Source organism: Etheostoma spectabile, chromosome 14, assembly GCF_008692095.1.
Source record: "Etheostoma spectabile isolate EspeVRDwgs_2016 chromosome 14, UIUC_Espe_1.0, whole genome shotgun sequence".
In the NCBI taxonomy this organism is placed as follows: domain Eukaryota; kingdom Metazoa; phylum Chordata; class Actinopteri; order Perciformes; family Percidae; genus Etheostoma; species Etheostoma spectabile.
In genome coordinates, this window is record NC_045746.1 from 17,428,302 (window position 1) to 17,453,392 (window position 25,091).

Here is a 25,091-nt window from a genome sequence, read left to right on the forward strand (position 1 = left end):
ATATATATATATATATATATATATATATATATCCGTTTAGATTAATCATTTTATACACAAATACACAATTTTATATATACAGTGTGTGTGTGTATATATACAAAAGGAACTGACCTCTGCAGTTTTGGTGTGAAATGCCATAATTTTCACTCACTAATTTGCTCGTTATATCCACATGCTAATTTGTACATCTTTAAATAAATACATTGGGATAGGTTTGCATTACGTTTGCATTGCTACTCTGGGAGCTGTTGAAATTGAGTGTGGGAACGTAGGAAACCTGCTGATTTTAGGATATGTAAGTAAGGCAGGGTAAATAAAAGTAGGTGCACATCAAAAGTGAATATTTCACCATAAAGCAACTCCTAGAAGCTGCCAGTATTCTTCGTTTCACCCATCAGTCTCCCTTCTGCTTATCTACATCAATAGTCTCATTCCTTCTGAGCAAAATTAGCTATCAGGCTTAGTTGTAATTAATCTTTGTTGTTATATGGCTATCACACATATTAAGTGTTGTTGCATTTATAAAGTCAGGTAAGAGGCTGCAAAAAGTAAAGTGTTGCCTTTGTATGTGTATTGGTTATAATGCTCTTGTAAATGTACATTTAAGGGTCTTGACCCTTGACACCTATAAAGTCAGAAAGGTAGGCCAGGGTTGACTGAGGTAAAGTTTTGTTGTACTTTAAGCTGTGTTATTTCTTGGTTATGATAAGCTAAGCCCAAATTTTCTGTCTGTAACACCACATAGCCTTGGTTATCCTAAAAAAGAAAATGTGCAATACATTCATATTCGAAACCAATAAGTGACCCAGAGAAGTAGATTAACATAAGCAACACAAAAAAAGCGTTTTTGTTTTTACCTGAAGCTGAATGTTAAAAATTTTTCCATACACACGAAGCTGTGAATTATTTAAACAGGGAATATCCGTCCTTGAATTTTGGGATTTCATGCAATTCTTTTTTTTGTGGGTGTACCTCAGGTTGATCATTTGCCTAACATTACTTTCTCTGGCTACAGGAGAAAGACATGCATGCTGTCTTGATTTGATTAAAAGATTGCAAGTGTGTAAGCATTAAGTTAAACCTCCTTTCCTTCTTTCCAGGTTTCTATGATCCTCACATTTTGCCTAAACAATCCTTCTTTTACAACGACTCCAGAGTCTGGCTTCCTGCATGAAGCTTTTAAGGAAACCGCCACTGCAGATATGAACCTTTTTACACACATGAACTGTGATTATCCATATAAAAATGCTTCTATGCAAGGTATGTGATCTCTGTTTTAACTAGACATGGGTTCCTGTATCTCTGATTTTTTTTTAGATCAGTATTTGCTTGAGAGAAAAAAGCTGAACGTTACATTTTTGCAACTACGTAGTCTCTATTTCTAACTTTAAATAGACCAATGAGATGTAAGAGGTATTTTGGAAGATGAACCCTACTGTATTTATCCATAGTGGTGATGGAAGGGAATGCCAACACACTTGAGCCTTATGTTTTATCCTCACCTTGATTTCCTAATGCTCTAATCTAGAAATGATACAGATGAAATGTTACTGCAGTCCCCGACAGCTGCTGGTCCAGTCACCGGTACGCCTCCGTAACAGCTGAGAGCTTGAGAAGACAGCACTGGGCCAACTGCTAGAGGGCAGACAGAAGGGTGGAGTGTGACTGTATGTGAGCAATGTAAATAACTGGGTATGAGGCAGGGCTAGTGTTTAACCCAAAAGACAAATGGACATATCAGTCATCAGCCTTCATCAGACGGTTTTATTGTGGGAACGGTGGCTATATCACTTTTCTGAAGTTTCACATTTTGGGAAATATGCTTGTTTGCTTCCTGGCGTTGACTTGATTGATACCACTTTCATATTTAAAGCAGCTATAATTCATATTTTTATCATAACAATGTATCAGATGACAATGTGAAAACAGTGTGACAATGTAAGAATGGACTGCTCGCAGTGATGACCCTGCAGAGAATTATCACCTGAATCTGCAGCTCCCCTCGGCTTTAGGGAGCTTCATAGTGAATTTCAGCTCATTTAGCTGACTGGCTTTGTTTCACTGTCCCTGCTATCTTAGAGTTGTTTTAATTTCTTTTCTTTGTTTTGTCTCATCGGCTGTTAGAGACTATTTAGTCTATATCAATGACATTTCATTTCCGAGGTTGTTCAGGTGCAGCCGGAAATTCCACTGGATGTCCCTCATTTTGGCCGGATGTCCATCACCTTCCGCTTTCTTTGTGTTGGCATTTTTAACTCTGGTCGATTTTTGAGGACTATGGTTAACTGCTCCTCAGATCTCTGCAGGGTAAATCCAGACAGCTAGCTAGACTATCTGTCCAATCTGAGTTTTCTGTTGCACGACTAAAACAACCTTTGAACTTACACATGTTCCACCAAAACAAGTTCCTTCCCGATACTATTTTGCAGCGGCAGGCTCCATCTGGTGCTAAGCCAACCACCTGCTACCTATACCTTCATTTTCCAAAGCGATATTAATGTGATGTCAATCTTCTCATCTAACTTTGTCAGAAAGCAAATAAGCGTATTTCCCAAAATGTCAAACTTTTGAGACAAGTTTAAAACATTGTTGTGGCATTTGTTTTTCATCAGATGCAGCTGTTGACATGGAAATGAATAGCATGGATAGATATCAGCTGGAAATTACAGAATAAAACAACAACACGGTGCCAAAGAGTATATTTATACCTCTAGCTTTTTTCCATCTGCAAAGGCAGAGGATGCTATTCAGTTTAAACCACAGTGTCATCTGCTCGCAAGGAAATCAGTTGGTGATTTTCCCCCCAGCTCTGCTCTCGATAACCACACCAACTGCAGACATGCTTGACTCCCACTCTATAGCAGCTGTAGTTATATTCAGACTCTGACTTCAGCAGTGTGCTCTCCCTCCTGGTGAAACACACAGGGAGGATCCAGACAAATGTGTTAAGCTTAACTGCAGGCTTTTTAGGTCAGTGGTTGCCTTTGTGATTGTGTGTTGGAGGGGCAATTAACTATATGCCTCTATGGATTTATGGGAGGCTCTCTGAACCTCCCCATGTCTCAGTCAGGTGCAGGCGAGTATGGACATGCACTCCCTCAAAGGAAGTTTCATTGAGAAAACTCTTTGTTGTCGGAAACATCCATACATGTGGATTGAATCAGTTGCTCATCAATTTTAGCTGATTAAAAATGTGTTTTAGTGCTTTAACCAGGTATATTAGGTTAGATTTGGTTCTAACCGTTAGCACTAATAGTCTGAGGGATCCAGTAAAAGTAATTTGTCTTGCTTAAGTGATGCTGCCGGCATCAAAGAAGAGCTAAATATGTCAACTTATGTCTGTCGCTTGACATTACGTCAGTGGATTACAGCCACAATTTGTTCTGCTGTCATTTAATGAGTCTTACACTTAAAGAACACATGCTGTATTTGTGGAATCCTTGACAATCCGAAATATTATGAGAAAAACACGGTCAAGCGTTTCAAAATGTTCCTATCCTGTTTGTTCATCATATTTTAGCCATACTAATTGCAATTGGGATGGAAATGTGGGTCAGTTGGTCAGTCCACTGCTAGATCTAAAAAAAACAACGCCCAAATAGATTGCCATGAAACCATGTACAGCCATCCATGCTCCCTGTAGGATGAAAACTATTAGACAAAAACTATGTTGCCGGATTGAAATCTGGTGCAGATATTCTTGGTGCTGAGAAGATGAATATTAATGACGTTGGTGAACCCTTCATTTTTTTTATCCAACGCCATCATAAGGTCAATAGTCATTTTGTTTCTTTTTGAGGTTAGCCTTGAAAATAACAACATCCCGCCCCCTCTTCCTTCTATACCACACAACTTACAGTAGAAAAAAAAAACACAAGTGTGATCAGTGTCATCAAGCACCTCTCAACCTGTCTGAAATCTGATGGTACTAGTAGTGGCATGAAAATGCAGCAACAAATTGTTAGTGTGTCTACTGTATGCAGCCTATAATGTACACGTGTAGGTTCTTGTGCAGATGAACAAGATATATGGGGTTTATTGAGCTCTGTTTGCCTTTACTCTACCACTGCATTGCATTTCCTGCCCTTGCATTTCCAAATCCCATTACTGCATCAACAAATCATTTTTTACCAGAGACTCCAGACTCAACAACAGAGCCATTTGCTGCCTCAGAGGCACCAACGGTTCAGATCTAAGTCCATTAGCCCCGATGGAGCTGCTTCTCTTCCCTTCTCATGTGTTGCAGGGCAGCCAGTGGATTGATTGGCAATGTTTCAGCACATCACAGTCTATCTTTATCCTCTATGTACCATGTTTAAAGGAATACTTTAAAATTAAAGCCGCTATTATCTGCTCAGCCATACATCAGCTAAAGTTATTTTTAGAAGGATAGTTTTTGATCGTGGGAGGTGTTTTAACTGTATTCAGGCTAAACTAAAAGGAAACGAAAAGACGTCTCTAACATTAGCCGCCAACCAAACCAAAGAGTCCTGAGGTCTATGAAGTCCTTAGTGTCTTCCCTAAGCTAAGTGGGTCATGCATATTTAATCTCTCTGGTAAAGCTCACACACATTTGGCCTTTTAGCATTAGCGGTAGCTCTAACATCATGATGTGTCCTGCTCTAAAAAGTCTTAAAATGAGCGCTTGGGGAATTTATATAATGCGTTTTAACATATGTTTGTACACAGTTCCATCCTTTATGTCCTGCAGATTCAAGAAAAAAACAATGGCGAACACAGATGACCTCATTTATAATTAATCAGAATTTTATATTCAAATGATCCACAGAAGGAGGAAAAAACGTAGTGGGTGTGATTCTGGTCAGACTATTTATAAAAATATGACACTCCTCCTTAACCCTGAAGGAGCCACCTTTATCTCCATCTATGAGAGAATATGTCATGTTAAAAAATAACCATCACCTTGATATGATAATATTTATCACTGATGTAAAAGCGTTATTATATATGTACAAGTTATCCAATCATTTTTTTATTTAGGCGTTCCTCAAATCAGCCACTGTATTTTAATAAAACAACAACAATAAAACAGTTTAAGGCTGCCATGGTGTCATATACAAGATTCATTTATTCATTCATCCACGTGCTGCTCTCTTTTTTATCATTTAAGACTGGGGTGCAGATTTCCTCCTGGATGACTGAAAAAGCAATGGCAGAAAGGTCATGTCAATTGTTAATCCGCTTTTTATTGTCAATTTCATGAGGAGCATACAGGCAGATAACTACTGTTAGTTATACATGGAAAACATTGCAATACACAGTGTTAGCATATCCCTGAAGAAATCATGCTTCTCCTACAATAGTCTACCATTGGTTGGCCACTCATTGGTAGGTTTATAGAGCCATTGAAGGCTAGGCTTACTTTGTTTTATTTATTTTGCTTATTGGTATTCCAGTATCTTTCCCGTAATAGCCGATTTCTGTTGATTATGTGCTAATTAAGGCATATTATATGACATTATGAAGTATTTTCCTAATGGATCTCTTGTCCATTAAGTGAATAATGCTCTTGGCTGTTACAAACCGTTAATAAACGTATGATTAATTGTTGTAAAGATCTGTAATTACACATACCGTCAGACGTGTACGCCGTTATGACAACTCGCCTCGCTCCAGGCAGCAGGGCTGTCTTCAGCTGCTGAAAATCATCTGATGGTTCAAACCATTCACGGGGTCCAAGAGGACACGTTTGTTTTAATACTGCGGCTAAACCCAATAAACTAGGCCTTATAACATGTTTTGTTTCACGTTTTTAATCGTCGTCGATCGATTATTTGATCTCGGGTTTAATGTGTGAACTAGTTTGTTCCTTTGCAAAACAGTTGGTACAGTCCAGTTGTCCGGCATGCGGTTTTAACGTAGGTGGCGTCAAGCTAGCACAAGGAAGAAAATGACTACAAACGGAAATTAAGTAATGTTACCTTCAAAATAAAATATGGTTCTTTTAAAATGGAGCCAAGAATGTTTGTGATACCTGAAAATAAAACATGTTTTTAATGCATTTGTTGTATATTTTTCTATGAACAAAAGTAGCGGTATGCATGTCAATTCAGTTACTATGGGACTGTTCCACTTTGCTGTGAAGAAACTTCTGGGACAATAGGTGTATTTTTGTGAATGACTATAAATAAGTTTGTATTGTGTACTCCGTCTTGTCTGGTTAGTGTTGTACATCATTGTTTGTCTAATTGGGACATGCAAAGAACTGCAGACCAGCATTGGCTTCAAGCATTTGTCTTTGATGTTCTATGTATGCCTACAAGTAGTCTACGATATCATGCTGCTAAAAAATAGGCCAATTTGTTGTAAAACCTACTGATCAAATTCCCCACGTCTCAGAATGTTTTGAGTATCTTTACGAGATGATTGTGTTTGTTAATTACTACAGCCTCCTGTTGAAATGTATTGTTTATGTCAGTTTTGTTTTGTTATGGCATAAGTGTATGTTGACTTTTATGCCATACCACTTATTGTTTGTGAAAATAAAAAAAACTGCTGCTAATGCTATTTGTTTTTTTTTGTTGGTACTAAAAAGTGGCAACGTACAGTAATTCTTGACCAGATAAACAATTATTTAAAAAAGGTAACTTATGGTCCACTTAATAGCTTTTTTTATGGAGCCTTCTCCTGCACGTGTTCCTCCCTCAGTGGATGGTTTTCTTAGTTGCCATGGAGATAGCTCAGTTTTCAAGGTCACGTGAATCTTCAAGCTCTATATGTGTAGGAAAACCACAAGATGCAATTGAAAGCTCTGGAAAACCCTAGTTTATGGACCTTGAGTTTTGCTTTTGTCAAAATACTTGGCTTTTATCTTTTATTCTGAAAAGTCTGACCGGAGGTTTTCCCACTCTTTGTCACTTGACTCCGGTCCTGCGGCTCACAGGACTCCCTAAATCTTTTTATTCCCACACTGTAGATTTTCCACTGAAGATCCACTTGCTTGAACTGAGTGTCTAATTAAAACTAAACACTGACGACTCTTTATCATTATTAATCATTTCAGTCATTTCCAGCTGTTTTCAGTCGGATCCTGTTTTTATTTCCACATTATTTTTTGGTCACTTTTCCTTCTATTCCGGTTGGATTTACAAAGGGCGTGTTAGGGACGATCTGTACCGGGAGTTTCATCTCCTGTACTTGTGCGACTCTGAGGAATGACAGCAACTGGGAATCGATCCGCCTGAATGGAAACAATGGAGTATACAGAGCTTGGACATCATTTCGAGGAGAAGCTGACACTAACAGACAAATGTGAGTATAACAGCCTACAGTCAACATACATAAAAAAATAGGTCATGAATAACGTTACTGTAGAATTAAAGAGGGTGGGGGTTCTGATTATAGCCTAAATGCTATTTCTTTACTTAATCTTTTTATCCTACAAATTATAATTAATTATAATAAGTGTGTCGGTATTTTTCAGTGTGTATCAGCCTTACTGGGCAGTGAATATATTTTAGATTCAACAGCTGCAGCAACGCAACACATCAGATTCCTCCCACTTAAAATCTTAAAAGATGGGATGTTTGTCCGGCCTGGCAACCCTGCTGTAATTCCCCCACACTCAATCAGTGGCCTGTCTGCATCTCTAACAGGCGGGTCCTAACCAGCAAGAGATCCTGGAAATGCTGCACTGAGCAGTGGTCTCCATTACCAAACACGTCAATGGTGCACAGAGGGGAAAATGGCCCACATATATACAGTCAGGCAAGCTGGCGCAGCTGAAGACACAATAACACAATATTAGTGAGATACTAAACAGATCGAAGCAGGAAAAGTCTTCTTTAATCTCCGTCAGTGTCTTGCTCAAGAGCACTTAAGCAGCATGAATACTAGCTGATGCTGAGCTTCAACATCTGCATCTCCAACTGGTGGTTTCTCACACACCGCCCAGCCTCTTTGTAGCTGGTCCACTTAACATTTTCAATCAAACCCTTATAGATATATAGCTGATATTAGTGAGTCTTATTTTCCTCTTGTAGGCTACTGTACATACTAGGTTTTCATAATGTAAATATTCCATGAAATGGGTCAAAAAAACCCTAAACATTATTTTGAAAGGTTGGAAGAGAAGGCTATATGGACCATTTAAATAAGCTATAATCACTCTGAATCAGCCAGTATTATAGAGTACATGTTTTGTCTGTGATTTATGTTTTTCTTTTCATAAACAATGAAGGTCTGAAGTGGTTTGAGTTCTTTAATTCTGGTCTTATTTTCTCTCTGGATGTGGCGGTATATAATTTTTTTGTGGTGCCTTGTAAGCATCACACACGTATAAAAACATCTCCATCACATATCTCCCCTTGACCTGTGTACTGGTGGAAGGTGACTTTCTGTGCATTGGCAGCCGTCCCCCCATTTCCAGCTGATGTGGAGAGCATTGGATGGAGGGAGTAACGTCTGCTGCAGCTTTTTTATCACAGCAAAGGCAGGCTGTCATGGTGCTGGTTTGCTGCATGTGTGGGTGTGTGTATGTTCAAGAAGAAGAATGGGAACTATATATCCGGCAGATACTGGAATTTTGAGGACAGTTTGAGTATTAGTTTAAAAAGACATTTTAACATAAAAACAAAACATTAAACAATCTTCATATAGATCCCTTAGATTTATTTTTTCTTTTAAATTGTCACTAAGAAACGAACCGAGTGAGACATTTATAGTTGAAAAATGAACTTGTCAGCTCTCTGACGATCAAATATGTAATGCGGACGCTGTTTGACACTTCTTGTTTCTTATCCACTGATATAGACTGATACAATGCAATAGTCTGGATGATATATCTATCGTTCAAGTTCTAATAAAATTCCTTAACATGAGCATAAACCTGCAAATGACAAACCTAAAATAAATTGGCTCTTGTTTTTTGACTTCTTTTGGTTAAACTCCTTATTGTGGTCTCTTCTGAAAGTAAACATTCTGGGGTTTACAATCAAAAAGTTAGAATTAGTCTCCAGTGATACTGAGCTACTACCCTGGAAATGCAGAGTTCTCACAGGAGCACAATTTGAATTTGCTCAGCTGCTCATTAACTATACCCTTGTTGCTGAGCTGCACCAATCACATCGGTGTATCTGATGTAGGTGGGCCAGAGCTGAGCTAAACAGTGTGTTTATTGAAATACTCAACAATCTTGTATTTTTCTTGAGCAAATTCACCCATCAATAAGGGAAAAAGAAAGCATGTTTTGGTTGCAGGTTTTCCAGTCAGAGGTGCAGCACGGAGCAGGGTTGATCTACATGTGACGTTATCAGGAAGGCTAGACGCCGAAAAAGGCAGTGGTGGAAGATAAACAGAAACATTCTTTCTCGCTGACTCCTTTTTGAGAACTGTGAGTCTCATTGTTTAAAAAAAAGAAAAGAAAAAGAAAGATAGAAAGACAAGCCAACACAGTTTTGTTTTTCCAGCCTAGTGGGCCTGCAGAGCTGTGAGAGGGGATCATAAAAGAACTAAAGTGATTTATTCACGTCTTTGGTTGGCAGACCTTTGGTTTAGCCCTTATGCATGGAGACCGTCCACATAACTAACACACACATACACAAATGCATACACATTAACCCCTCCTGACCTTAATATATCTCCTGTCATCCCTCACAGTCCCTAAAACCAGTCAAACAGCGCTACGCCACTTAATCAGTCTGTTTTTCTGTCTTCTGGTGTTACTCAGTGTTCATTCTAAAGAGCAGAATGGAGTTTTTTTCTTAGAGGAAACACAGCAAGCGGCTTCCTTTCTTACTAACTCTGGAGTCAAACCAAGACATGACATGTTCAAAGACACTCTGGCTCACAATAGGAGTGGCCCTGGCTTTTTATGTGGTGCAGACAGAAAACCTCTGCGCTTGTTTGTAAAGGAGTTTATGTTACGTTATCTTTGTCACTGACTGCAAGGCTGGAAAAGCTACAGAGTCTCAGTGTGAAGTTAAATGCTCCTCTGTGGAAGTAATCATGAGATGTGGACTCTCTTTGGCCCTGAGTGCTTCCCAGTCATGCTGACGTTATGTTCTTGGCACGCATTCAACATCACAGCCAGGCTGGAAATGTAGATTTAGGCCTAGAAACCTTCCTGCCTCCGGCTTTTAATTTGCCACTATCATCAGTCATCCCCCACAGTTAAACTCCGAAAAGAAGTAACCTTGGCGTATGTTTCCATCCACTGAATCGAGTTACATAGAGCTGCAACTAACGGTTACTTTCATGATCAATTAATCTGCAGATTATTTTCTCAATAGATTTCTAGATTGTTTTGTATGTAAAATGTCAAGGACTAGGGAAAATAGTAAAGATGTAAACTTTACAATAATATTCAAGCAGCAAATCCTTACATTTAAGAATGTTGCATGATAAAGGATTGAATTGCCTGACCGTTAGCTGAACCTAGCTATCAGAAGGTTAACTGTAAAATACCGTTTAGCTTATAAAACCTGCTACTAGCAACAATCGTCTTTTGTTTATGGCTTTTCAAAATCACTGGTCTGAGGCTAGAAATGAGATTTCTGCTTTTGTCTACTTCTTTTTGAAATCAATAACCCATTGTTTAATTTCTTTTTTAAAGAAAAAGTAAATATGCCACTTCATCTTTGTGAACGGCATCTGTGCAGCCTGACAATGGAAAGCTAAAGGTGGGATGAGCAAACAATCAATTCATCATCAAAATAATTTTATCTTGATTAATCGACTAATTGTTACACTTGAGGATTGTTTAATCCAAACGTCCGAAGTATCTCCAAGTTTTTAATTGCGTCTATTTTATGCGTCTGAGGGAAAACTAAACGGAAGACAAAGCCCCTCTCAGCTTCTGCAGTCCAGCAGGTCTCAAGTTCTCACAGCTCTGATAACTGTGTCTTGTTTGCGTCCTGGGGGCTCGAATGCTTGTGCAGGGGGGGTGGGGGGGTGGGAGGGTTGGGTGTGGATAGGATCGGCTATAGAAGGACTCTGAGAAACTGGACGGGGAGTCGCAGGGTTGTTGTGGTTTGAGTGGCTCCTTGAAGAAGGGAGGAGGGAGGAGGAGGAGACCAGAGCACTCACTCGGGCCTAACTCCACGTCAGCGCTCCCTGTGACCAGATGCTATAAATCCCAGCCATGACGCTAACCGCTCGCACAGGAAAGGAGAAGAAATGCTCCACTCTGCTGCAGAGCATGAAGAAGGATGTAGCATCCTGAGTGCTTTTGCACATATTAGTCATGTTTCCCTTCGTATCCGGCTTTCAAAAAAAGCAGAATTCATGAATGGGATAATAATACAAATTCTGTTTGCAGCATAATCCTGTTAGGGAACAGTGTGAGGCAGAGTTTATTCATAAAAGGAACTGTCATATCATATTTTATAGATTAGTGTCATTGTAACAACACCTACACACGTGCGACTATTTTAGAGCTGATGTGGAGGCAGTGATAGAGTGCAGATCTCTTTCTGATTCAACAATATGTACAAATACTCCAAATGGTTCCCAGTTTTCAATCATGATATTTTTGTCAGGCACTTCCTAAATATCAGTTTCGTACTCTGAGTGCTAATGCTGACTGGATATTTCTCCAAGTTTCTTTCTCTGTTTATAACCGTTGCTGCTTCAGGAAAAGCAAAATATCACTTCCTGATTGCACACCAGAGGATGTTGAGTATTTTTAAAATAAAAGCTTCTACGACTGAGTCAGATTTAAATCCCTGTTGTGTGATGTTGATAAGAAGAGGTGTGGACTTGAGTCGCCAGTCTGATGAGTTTAGACTTTAGACTTGATTTGACAAAATCAACAAAAGACTTGCAAAACTAAACCCTAAGATTAACAAGAAGGGAACTCGCAGAGTGCAGACCTCCACCATGGCCATGCCCTATCTGGCAATGGTAACTCATTTAATCTATATTTAATATAATTTGTATTTTCATTGGTAAGATCTTAAATCAAATGGAAATATTTCATAAAAAAAGATATAATTAATCAAGGTTAAAGCAGAATTAATCAGCAACTATTTTAGTAATTAAATAATCATTTTTGTTGTTTTTTTTCAAGCAAAAATGTCAAATATTTCCTGTATCCAGCTTCTCCATTATCAAGATTTGCTGCTTTTATTTGTCTCATGTGTTAGTAACCTGAAGATCTTTAGTTTTTGGACTGCTAGCTGGATAAAACTGTAGTACGTTGAAGATGTCTCATTGGATTCTGATTAAGTGTGAAGGACTACTTTCTATATTCTGACATTTTACAGACCAAACTATGATTTCCAGACTAATTGATGATGAAAATAATTGCCAATTGCACTTTTTTTTTCATTACCAATTAAATAAATTACCAGATTTCTTTTCTGCGTGTGTTGGACTGTTGAACTGTCAATTAAAGTTTAATTGATGGATATTAATGCATTCATCTTAAGTGTTAAATAGGAGCATTCTGCTGTGCTTGCTTCAAAGGAGACTCCATAAGCTCAAATGTCTTTCTTCAAAGGAGATGATACGTGAAAATGTTGAGTATTACTATAGGAACCATTCCCTATGATTTCAAAACTGAGGTATAGGCATTCAGCTGTATCCGTGTGGTTCCTGTCCTTTACTTGTCCCCCGTTACCCATGCTGCCTTGCAGTATGTACTGGAGGTTTTTGTTGATGTGTCACTCCAACCTCAGGGGAACCACTTACAGATGTACTCTCCTACCCTCCTGCTTGAAAATGTTTGCGTGTGCAAGCGTGTGTGTGTTTGTGTGTTTGTGTGTTTGTGTGTGTGTGTGTGTGTGTGTGTGTGTGTGTGTGTGTGTGTGTGTGTGTGTGTGTGTGTGTGTGTGTGTGTGTGTGTTTGTTGCAGCTACATCTCAGTCACAGGACCCACAGGCTCTAATATTAGAGCTCAGATGATGGCTGGTGCAAACTACTAACAGTCTGTGTGACTGCAGCCTCATTTTAATCTGGAAGACAGGACAGCAAAACATCATCAAAAACATAACAAAAAATAATCATCATCATGTCAGATGTTTTCTTTCTTTCTTTTCAAACCCCTCCATTTGTTTTTCTGCTCTCCAGATGGCTATTTTTGAACAGCATATGAGCAGCGTTAAACCAGTTCAGAATGCAGCGTCTCCTGCTGCACCAGTCAATTGATTACCTCTGCAGTCTTTCCTTCAATGCCACCACTCGGCTTCTTTCATTACCCTCGCATGGGTTGTTGTGACCTAGCAGCTCCAATACTATGTTGCAGCTCCCTGTGCCCTTTAATGCCCTGAACTGAAGCTCTTCTTCAGGATGGAAGATGAAGACCAGGCTGCAGCAAGATGGCGGTAAAACTTTGCTGCAGCTGGTCAGGTTTTCTATAGTTGAGCAGACACATCCTCTTGATTGCCAGATTTGATGTGTGCATGTTGATTTTTTCCAATTGTTCTTGAAGCCAAACACTGCTGCAGCACCCCCGTCCTGTTGATTTAATTGAACGGAGGTGTTTAATCCTCTTGGCATTTAGGAATGAAAGAACTGATTAATTCAAGTCAAGTCGATACGAATGTAAGGAGTCAAAACATTAAGACTAATAACTGTAACAATGTTTCTCACGACATACAGAAAATTCAAATATGTTTTATTTTATTGCATTAAATAATTAATAAATAATTGAATAACGACATTCAAAAGAATTTTTTGTTTTGGAAATATATTTACAACAATATATCATTCTTACAGAGTTCAAATTGTACTTCCATTTTGGCCCAGAAAAAAAACACTTTGATTTTCACATTCAAAATGTTGTGCAAAAAAGAAAAAAGAAAAACATTGAACACATGGAATTAATTTGATATTTGATATGTATCGCCCGGCTCTGGCCTCGAGGTACATGTCAGTTTTTCCATTAAGAAGATTTTTTCAACGATTCCTCCATCCTGTATCCGGATATCTATTGTTCTCATAAATAGCTTTTGAACTTAGTGGAATTTGTGAAACTACAAAGATAAAGGAAAGAACGTCAGGTCAAATGGAGATGGTGCACAATATGTCCTTTTTTGTTGTGAATGTATTCCTTTTTTTCCAGCTCTCTCAGAGTCATGTGTTGACCTGCTGTGATGCACCACTGAAACCAGACCTCAGCTGAGATTAAACTTAGTCCGTCATCAAACCTCACCACGCTGCCAGGTCAACAGTAGTCAGTCAGTCAGTCAGATGCGGTAATGTCCTACTTTATGAGTCCCAAACAAGTGGTTGAGTGTAGCTGGGCAGCTGTGTCCTATTACGCTCAATTATGATGTTTGCATTAGAAATATCCATCACAAAAAGACTATCAAGACTATGTTTTCTACTAAATATTGACACCAAGTTCTTTGTTAGAGTCTGAACCTGTTATCTAGCCCGCAGACAAGGAGTCTTTGTCTTCTTGGCGAGGTCTCTCTAGAAAAATAGTTGGTTAAATAAAGGAATAGAAAATGTAATTAGAAGTATTGTTGCTTTGTAAAAACATGAAAAAAGATTTGCTAGCCCTCTGATGCAGTAAGTGCTGAGTGTCTGAAGGAAGCTGCGGTAATGAGAGAAATAAACAGAACAGACATGCATCAGCTGCAGTGAGACTATTTTTTACTGTAGCTCTCTGTTTGCATTTTGTTTCTGTCTTTTGTTCCACTTAACTTCTCTGTTTTATGTATCTGAGTTTCTCTGACAGGATGTCTTTACTTTTATTTAGGCAAATTACTTAGTGACTTATTTTTTTCAATGGTGCTGTACAAGGCTGAAATGCTGGCCCGAGTTTTACCTTGATACCTTGTTATTTTTATCTTAAAAAAGCCAAATTCACATATGTTAAATGTTCTCTCAACACATGCAGCTGCAACTTTGCCTTAAACCTGCACCCCTAGGGCTAACTTTATCTCATTTCCATCTCGTTTTCTCTTTGTCATTTAGAAGCCAAACTTCTGTTTGTTACCCTACAACCTTTACAGAGTGTGTGTGAATGACTGAGTATGTCTGTAGCTGCTTTATTGTTATTGCCTCCATCTGTGTGCCTTTAACGCAAAGACTTTGTTGTAACTTGTTGCTCCTTTACATCATGTATCTTGCTTGGTGTTGCTATGCCGTGAAGATGATGACCTAATGATGAGGTCATGACTGGAGGAAGTGAAGCTCCATGACTACAGCCTCAGTCACAACAAACCACGCCAGAGCTATTTTCTCCCCGACTGGAAGAAAAGCTTTTTTTCAGCAGTAACTCGTCCTTTAAAAATGGTTCAGAAATATTCCCTTTCTCGCTGCATAACCTTCAACCTTATGTTTTTAGTATCAACCCTGAGCTGGTGATTAAAGAAGGAGGAAAAAGTGAATAATAGATTATTCATAAATGATTTATGCTTGGCTCTGTTGTATATTTGTGACTAGGTAACCCACTTCTTAGTGGTTAAAAGCAACTGGAGATCTGTGTAGCCTGCCACTTGCCATTCTGACTAAATCTATTTTAGTTCTCATGTTCAGACCCATACAACCTCTGTATTACTTGTAACTCTTAAAAGATGATCCTGTATTCAGAGACAGAAGGTTAAGATAACAAGAGAATGGTCCTTCACTCTTCATTCATTCTGATACAGCATCTTGTGTCAGGATCACTCCAATTTTTGGTTGTTTGTAGGCAGAACATAGGTCAGATGGGTTAGTATAAGAGACAGACCACCCAAATTACTCAAAACTGCATGTTTTGTCATTTACTTTATCTAACCATGACGATTTTCAAATCTAATTTGGGCCATCTGCTGGTGAGGATGTTTTTGCCTGGGGCCTGTTAGCATAAGCCTCCGTCTTTTAGCATCATATCAGTCAAGTATGTGCATATTTAAGACAGTTTTACAGGCAGACAGGTACATCCATTCAAGTTTTAGCATGAACTTTAGTCTAGCTATTGCTAGCTAATAAAAACCGTCGGCCATCATGTCAGATGACTACATCCTTAGTTGTCAACTGGAAATGAGAAGCTTATTTAGTCTAGTACTGTGTGAAAACAAAGACTCCATTTAAAAAAAGGGAAAAAAATGTACGTGCGTAGCCATAGTAGCGAACGGTGGCGTGACTTAGCGAACGATCAACGACTATGTTGACTTCTAGCCAGACTCCAAAGAGAAAATGCTGCATTGTTCTTAAACAAACAATGCTGCATTGCATTGCACTTTAAAATGAAGGATTCTCTTCTAATATCAGTACAAAGAAGCCCCATTTCTTCTTCTGTGACAGTGATTAGTTGCTGTGCATGTTGTTGTTGCGCGTTGCTGCGACTTGGAACTCATTACAAACACAGCTGTTGGTTCTGGTGACCTCTTACAGCGTAACGGGGCAGTCTGAGGGGTTCAAAGGTTTGTGGAGCATTTGTTGTGAGGCCTGAGGTTTTCCTGTGACTTCAGATGCAGTTGTGGGGTTTGCATTTTATTAATTGGCTTTTTTGTATCATGCATGGTTGAATTAGGACTCAGTGACCTTTTGGTTTACTCAGTGCTATTGTTGTTTGTCATGAGATGAAGCTGGGGGAAGTGGATTTTCAGTTTGCTACAATGGACAACAGATACCATTTTCTTGCTGTAAAGGTATACATCAGTGTAAAATGAATATTTAATGTATTATTTTATTTTGTGAACATTTCACACACACTCCCTGGCTGTAGCTCTCTACACTCCAAGCCGGAAGCATGTGTTTTGGCTGTTGTTTCTCTCAGCACCACCAATGTTCTTCCTCTGCTTTCCCCTGGGGCATGGATTCTTGTTGCCCAAGAGCATTTTTTGTATCCACAGAGGAAGAGGTGGTGGAGACGTGCATCAAGGCCACATTTGCTGTGTAGATACTGTTAGTCCTGCAGACGGTTGTGAGATTAACAAATTGTCAGGTTAAGTGGAAAAATTTTGTGGAAGTGAAGTCAATCGGATATTGTCCTGTTACTTTGACTTCATATACAGTATTCAATGTCTTTCTTTTTTGGGGATAATTTTAATCCCTTGGGTCCTTGCACATGCAGACCATACAGACACATACAGTACAAAAGACACACATTTGCTGTATAAACACATGCAAGGGGAATGTGGATGCCAGGGATTCCTGAGGTTGGCCTGACCTAGATCCAACATGTCCCACTCATCTCAAATACACACACACACACACACACACACACACACACACACACACACTCACACACACACAATCGCACACTCCCATGTCGCATACTACATACTGGCTCTCTGATGCACATAAGTCCGCCCTTCTTCACACATGGGATTCGGCTCCCCTCCACCTTTAAAATTAAAATGGATTAAAAACATGCTTTACTTTAATTATTTTTTATATTCACTTTACCTACATAGTAGCCTTTATAGTTTAAAATTCACAATTTTTTTACAGCATTAAACTAATTTCTCCAGAATATACAAATGCATCCCAAGCTCTACCACAGAGCCACAGCTGTTTCATCTCCAACTGAACTTAATTAGGCTTATCTTGACCACCCAAAATATTCTAAAACTGTGGGCAAAAGGCATAATAAATGCTGCCACGTTTGTTCAAGCCCATAGTAAAAAACAGTAATATCACCAAAGTTTCTTTTAGTAAGAATGTTCATGTTGTAGCAGTAAAGCCCGAGAAAATGAGAGCTGGCTTACTGCCACACGTACATGTCCGATGCCAGCTGTATTTCCATCATGCTCTTTGTAAGGGATACCACTCTTACAAACTCCCTGTGTTTGCTCTGAAGGTGTTTTCATGCACAACCCATTTCTTACATGGGTACCAAATTAATGCAAAGATCTACTGGAAAATGTGACCTACATTTTTTTTTCCACATTGCTTCTTTCTGTCAGTTCCTCTAGTCTACATCCATACAACCCACGAACAGCTGACACACCTGTTCTTGGGAGCCTTTCAAAAAGAAATTCTGGGAAATGCAGTGCACTAGAACAAGAGGTATACGTATCCATAACACATTTTTACTGTCCATCACTGGTTAATTTCAGTCAAGTTTGGAAAGTTACCAACTCTCATTTGGACATCCTTCTATTATTGGTTAAAACTGTTTATATGCCAGACGGATCTGGATTTTACCATCCAATGTGGCCCACACACAAACAATATTAGGTTATCCTGCCCTGCCTGTGCAGTAAAGCTGGTGTACCACATGCTGCAGTTTGTGGTCACTGTGCCGTCCCAAGGTGCCTCGGAGCGAGCCCCTTTTATGGCCGCCATTCTCAGTATGGTGCCTACAGCTATTTATAAACCCAGAGTCTGTCACAGTGGCACAGAAACCTGAGATGGCTGTGGCGGGACGAGGAGCTCTGAGGGAGGGGGAGTGATGGGCGAACATCATGCTGAATTTGTGTTTCTGTGTTAAATGGAGCCTGTCACATGAATGGGTGATCATGTGCAATAAGACGACTTGACGATGAACATGTATTTCTGCATGGCTGTATGGATGGTCATTGATGTTGCAGTGGCACAACTGTAAAAGTGTATTATTATAATTATTATTAAGGCTGCATGTTTTAATTAAGGTATTATTCCATTTTATGATTTTAGTTTTCACAAGTAATAGGCTACAAGTAGTTGTTAGTATATTGGAAGCAATTGTAACATTTTAAAGTTGAATTTCACATATAATGAGGAGTTTCTTTTGAACAACTGTGCCAACAAACATGGAGAATTTAATATTCGTGGATTTAGTTGCTGATAGTAATATTATTATTGGTCTTACTTGTTTTTTGGGGGTAGTCATCCTCTAACTTTTGGTAATACAGTTCCCATAATACTTTGGGGCATGTAAACAGGTAGTCCAAAGTTGCCATGGATTCAGTGAGCTACAGGACATCAATCACTTGAGCTACGTTGTTTAGCTTGTTTTACAAGCTACACATTTTGTCTAAATGGCCCCATTCAAAGTATGCCGAATAAGCTTCATTCATCAGATTTAGCGGTTCTTGTTTGCAATGTACTCAATAATACAGACAACTATCACAGAATTATTTTGATACTGAAGAAAATGCAAAGATTCTCAGGCAAGTCCTAGAGTTGTAAGTGGCGTTTTCTTTTCTGCGATTTCTAAGTGGATGGATTTTGGGATAATGATATCCTTGGAAAGTGTTAGTCACACTGATTCTATAGGATCCATGTGTCATGTCTTTGTGTTAACATTTAACCGAGTTATGTTTCTGAGATGGAGTGTGATACACTCAGGTGCTTCACTGCCAAACCACAGTTACTTGGTCTGGTATGGCCAGGCACGTATGGTGGCTAATGTTAGCCAGCTTTAGACAAACGTTACTGCTGAATAACTAGCATTACTGAGTCACTTCATTTACTTAATGAGTCTTTCTTTATGACTCACTCCACGTGTGCTTTTATTAAACTACAGTGGAGTACTGTATATCAGCATTTCATAAATGTCTTTTCAACACATGGTTCACGGAGACAATTAAAATAATGCAAAGTTACCTAATTGCCTCCGTGAGCCAGACTGTTACATTAGAAATAAAGCTCCTCAGTGTTTTGAATTGAGCAAGGCTGTGTTCTATTGCTCATGAATTCAAAGTTTAGAGTGTAGTCTGGGTACTGTGTTTTAACACAACTCCTGTCATCACTCCTCTCAACAACAACACAACAGCCACATAACTAAGAGTCAACTGCCACATGCAACCACAAAATGACCTAAAACTTAATCGCAATTCATTATATATTCGGCATATACCGTTTCCATCAGCGTTTATGGGATAAGCCGTATACCGTTCAAGATAAAATTGGATGAGAACGTATTTTCTTTTAGATGATATTCATGAAATTCCATTGAATCTTACTGGTTCCAACGAGGCTTTTTTCATTCGATATCACTTAATTCGGATAAAAACGTGTGTATGAATACATAGATCTCATCCTTTGTTCTGTAGTATTTTGTATAATATAGTACATTAGACATCAAAAGTGTTTGGCGATAATCCACACCAGTTGAGATCTAGTAATAAATCTTAATTCATATATTTTAATAAGGAATGGCAGCCCAAAGGGTTAACCATATGACATGAACAATAATACTTGGAAAATGCAGTATGCAAGAGCTAAAAAGAGAGAAAAGGAGAAAGGCTTTCTCAGTGGTGTTTTTTCTGACAGTGTTATGGTGGCAGTGTAATCACCGCCACTTGTCAGTGGGATTTTTTTGAATATGTTTGACCATGTTTTGCCAATCTTTTAGCTATGAACTACCTTTTTCCCAAGAACATTTTAAATTCTAGAAAGTCTGGGGATCTTAGTCATCCTATTCGTCTCTCAGCCGTCTCTCTCTTGTCAGCCATTTAAGGCTGGTAAACTGAGTGAATTCAAAAAGTCAGCCACAAGCAAACTTCTCAAGGGAGGAGGGGCACTGAAATCCTCTTTTTGCCAAATCCTATTCCTTTTTTGAACATCAGGTAGAAGGAGTGTCATCCTGTTCGAACATCTAGTCTCAACACACATGGGGCTCTAATTTACATCCTATCAATCCTCCATTAGTATTCTGTTGTGCATCCTGTGTATTTATTTATGTGTTGAAGTACAGTTGGGGTAGCTTGAGAGGAGCCCAGTGTTAATCGGTGATTTATGTGGTTCGGTGAACGTTTTGACGGGCCCAGAGAGAGCGTCATGCTCCCTCTGCCCATTGTTGGTTGACTGGAGTGGAGAGCTGGCATGGGACCTACAACCTCTTACATTCCTACCTCACTATCTCTGAGCTCAGTCTCATTTTTTCTCTAGATCTGGACCTAGTTGTTACTGTCTTTATCTTTCCACCTTTTTTGGCTTTTCAAATCCTACGCTTTCTCATTCCTCATCTGTCATTATAAAAACAGCGTGCTGCACCATTTTTCCACTGTCTCATTGTCTTCCAGCACTCCTTTCTCTATACATATCTCGTCTCACTCTACACATGTCCTTGTAGAATTGAACAAATTGTCCCTTCTTCTTTCTGCTCCAGTCCCCCCTCCCCCCCCCACCCAACCATGCGTCATTGCAGCTCTGCTCAGTTTGTCACCGACTTCTCCAGTGTGATAGCCAGAGAGGGGTAAAGGGAGGGAGGGAGTCGTACAAGCAGCAGCCGAAAAAAAGTGACAATATCAGCAGGAGTGTAAAACAAGGTCGGAGCAGGGATTTAAACAGGATGTGTTTTGTGGCTTTTTTTGTTGCCTCTTTGTCGCCTTCCATAAAGGTCAGGGGTCAGAAAGTCTAGCCTCATGACTGGCTCTGTGTGAAGCCATCAGTGGTGCTCATGTTAGAAAGCTTTCATACAGATGCCTAGAGGCCTTCATGTTGCATAAAGCATGATGTTGAATGTAGAGCCTTAAGTACCGGTTATTTTGATTATCGATTAATCTTTAGGTTCAAAGGGTACTCTACAAACTTTACATGACAATGCAGAGTACCACACAGCCGTTTTGAGTATTCTATTTTTAATTGACCTCCCACCTTTATGGAAGTGTAATAATCACTCACAATGGTTTAGCCTACACAAATGTCCATTAAAATGTCCCAGAACCTAAGGAACATCTTCAAATTGCTTGTTTTGTCCGACCAACAGTCCAAACCCAATAATATGTCATACTTACATTAACTTAAAAACCAAGAAAAGCAACAAATGTTTGGTATTTTACTTTAGAAAATGACTTTAACAATTACTTAATTATGAAACAATTTTTATTAATTTTTAGCTTTAGAAACCATAAGCGTTTTGTGCCCCACAGTGCAGTCAGGGGATTTATAAAGAAGTTTAGGTGGCTCTTTGGGGATAATTAAGCCGAATATCGTTAGCTTTTCCCAAGATAACCACTATGTAAGCATTCTTTTTCTTTAGGGAAGCAAGCTTAAATACTTACACAACAACCTTTTATTTTTTTCCCCCCGCCCCTACAGGAAAAATTAATGTGTATCTTAGCCGCTCCGTCTTTTTTTAACACTGTAAATGTGTTGCTTCAGCTTCACTTCTTAAAAGATGAGGGAGATTTATTCCCACCCTTGTGTCTCACCTACTACTGGTGTGTTTAACGCTGTTGACAGGAGGCCTTGTCTCTGCAGGACTAAAATCCTTCAGGAACGCAGGGGGAAGTGCAGCATCTTGCGGATCGACTGATGTGTGTGAATTGCGTTTGAAAGAGATGTTAATGATTTCAAATTAGGTGAGAGTGTTGTGTTAATGAAGTCCCAAAGGGATTTTTAGCTATAGCGAAAGTGTGTCAGCAATGGATGTCAGGAGGAAGTCTCTCATGTTTATTAGAAGCGTCATCTTGGAGACTCTAATGCATTACAATGTCACAAAATAGACAAAAAGCATCAATGATGGCGCAAAAAAAACATTGCACTATGTACATGGATTTTCAGGATGATTTAATGTTGTGACATATCAGATTATTAAACACATCACACAACACGTATACTGTATATGTAGAATGTTGTTATTAATCAGTTAAGTTTGTCTTTTTCCATCTTCCAGCTCTTCATCTGCAGACAGATTCTCAGCCCATCCAGAATCAGGACAAGTCTTTGGAGAAGGACATCTTGACTTCATACGACTCAGCCATCACAGACCTCTCTCCTAAAACAGACTCCAGCCCCATAACAGAGACCCTCAGCAAGACAGATGTCTCCTCCAAGACAGATGTGAGGCCATCCACCCCGGGCAGCAGCAGCAGCCCTCAGCCCAAGAAAGGTAGAGTTATCTAAATAGTTTTTGTTGTTAAATATTTGTTATATGCGCACAAGAGTCAGTTTTGGTTTAGCTAGCAAAATGGCAGTACTTTAGGCAGTGAAATATCAGCCTGCACTCTCTGAAGATTTCGCACAAGGATTTTGAGCCTGGCTGCAGGGATTTGCTCCCATTCAGCCACCAGAGCATGAGTAATGTCAACCACTGATGATTTTGGGCAATAAGGCGTGGCTCGCTCCAGTTAATCCCAAAGGTGTTGGGTCTGGGTTGAGGTCAGGTCACTGTGTGCAGGCCAGTCAAGTTCTTCCATACCAAACTGGAAAAACATTTCTTCATTGGGTTTGTGCACATATTCATTGTCATGTTGAAATAGAAAAGAGCATTCCCCAAACTGTTAGCACCAAGTTGAAAGCAGAGTACTGTCTAACATATCATTGTATTTTGTAACATTAATCTCCACAGGGTAGTCCATGTACTTTTGGACAGATAGTGAATGCTTTTAGGCAGTGAACATCAAACTCAAATTTAATACATTATATTCCTTATTACTAATTAAAAATTAAACAACGCAGTTAATTCAGTGTGTGTATAGAAATATTATTAGATTTTAACATTTTACTAGTGGTAATAGAAGTACCAATATCAGACTGTGAAAATACTTTATTAAGTTAGGCATTGCTAATATTACTTAAATACATAATAAGCATTATCAGCAAAATGTACTTAGAAAGTATCAAAAGTAAAAGTACTCATAATAGTGAAATATGACCCCATGTGTGTGTTACTGTTATATTAATGGAGTATTATTACTGTTGATGCATTTGTGTCTTGTTGTAGCTGGTCAACTGATTAGAACTATTTTTTATACACTGTTGGGTAGTTTAATACATTTTAAATACAAAACATTATACATTTTTTTTTGCGTTTTATAAGTTCATCATGTGTTTTGTTTGCTAAATCTTTTTCTGCATTATTAAGCCGTCAGATGAGTTGTAGTGGAGTAGAAGTATAAAGTAGCATACCATGGAAATACTCGAGAAAGTACAAGTACAAGGAAATCGCAAGGACATTTTCAAATGCTTTTTTTTGGCCATATACTGTAAAAGCAATAATTATAATACACAGTAGAAGTGCTGTACTGTGCAGTACTGGCACTTGTGTGCTTCATTTGCTGGCAGATAGTGTGCTGGGATCAGATAGGATGCTGGGTTCCAGGTATAAACAAGGTAATTAAGGCAGAGCAATGCAGCAGGGAGATAATGCCAGACACAATGCAAGGTCATAGTTGTTGTGATGGTAAATACACAATAGCTACAATTACAACTCTTGAAATTGGAAGCAGAAAGAAAGGGATGACATTTTCATCCTTATTTCTGTTACATACTGGTTAAGTTTCTACCCTTTTTTCACAGTACTAGTTGTTTAAAGGCTGATGAAGTGTAAAATATAGAGTTAGCGTTTTCTCCGACTGCTGCTGTCCACGTTGTCTGTGTCAGGCTGTGGGCTCATTTAATTTCTTCATTCTCAAAAATAAAAGTTTAGACTACAAGTAAAGGACGTTACAAGTAAAAGGGACACTTGTTAATTAAAGTGGGGTATTTTCCATCCTTCTCGTTTCATTTCTGACCTTGCCTCAGAGGCTGAAACTACCCATCACACACGTGAAACCTAAAAGCATTCATGCTTGATTCGATGTATATTGAGAAGTTTTGATGTATATTGAGTCATTTCTCCCAGACAGATGGTAGTGCCTGTGAGCCAGATTGTCATTTGTTATGGGGGGAGATGGGACGTATAGTGTAGAGGAAGACTGATGGTGGAGGGGGGGAGGGGGGGGACTAATGCATTAAGTGACATCTCAATAGGGACCAAACCTCCAGGACGATGAGATTTATATTTCTCTACACTTCATAGCTTCTGCATATTAGCCAGACTGAAGTGTGCAGCCGTGAAGGAAACTCTGAAAGGTGGGGAGGAAATTTAGGTTGCCATGGAGATGGCGCTGAAGTGTTGCTGGGCCGTCTGTGATTGGTGGAGAATATGCGGCATACATACTGAATAGCACGGATGAGAACCACAAAAGGAGGCGAGCACCACAGGGGTCCTGATTTTTCCGTATGTGTGCACGACTCTTCAGTCTTGGCTTTTCACAGCCAGTTTGACAAATCCTAATGTTACAACACTGCGTCTGCTTAAAGCTTATCAGGATTCATGCTGATTATCAGATGAGAATGGCTGAGTTTTTACATTGTCAGTGTACATAGAGATGGAGCTGCATTGGTCTTGAAACTGAATCAATGAAGAAAACCTGCAGATCTGAATTAAACTTCCTCAAGCATTTTTACTTTTATGATAAGTCTTAAGTTAACATGTATCTGTAACAGGTTTAAAGCTCACTTCAGCCAAATGCCAAAAAAAAACAACGTTTCTG

The 25,091-nt window shown here is 39.1% G+C and overlaps 2 protein-coding genes across 9 annotated transcripts in view; both read left to right on the forward strand.

Annotated features, from left to right (window-relative positions):
* Nucleotides 1-6,409, forward strand: part of stpg1 (sperm-tail PG-rich repeat containing 1) — an 8,414-nt gene extending 2,005 nt beyond the window's left edge. For both annotated transcript variants that reach the window (XM_032535341.1, XM_032535340.1), the window contains exon 8: nt 1,104-6,409. In XM_032535341.1, the coding sequence (XP_032391232.1) occupies nt 1,104-1,177 (74 nt within the window). In that variant the 3' untranslated portion in view covers nt 1,178-6,409. The remainder of the gene's footprint in view (nt 1-1,103) is intronic.
* Nucleotides 6,410-6,887: 478 nt separating this feature from the next.
* The window catches only part of LOC116701590 (MAP7 domain-containing protein 1), a 36,752-nt gene continuing 18,548 nt past the window's right edge, over nt 6,888-25,091 (forward strand). For 3 of the 7 annotated variants that reach the window (XM_032535333.1, XM_032535336.1, XM_032535335.1), the window contains exons 1-2: nt 6,890-7,275; nt 22,448-22,663. In XM_032535333.1, the coding sequence (XP_032391224.1) occupies nt 7,209-7,275; nt 22,448-22,663 (283 nt within the window). In that variant the 5' untranslated portion in view covers nt 6,890-7,208. Of the gene's footprint in view, nt 7,276-22,447; nt 22,664-25,091 lie in introns of all 7 variants that reach the window. The other 4 variants (XM_032535337.1, XM_032535339.1, XM_032535338.1 and 1 more) reach the window with 2 other exon arrangements.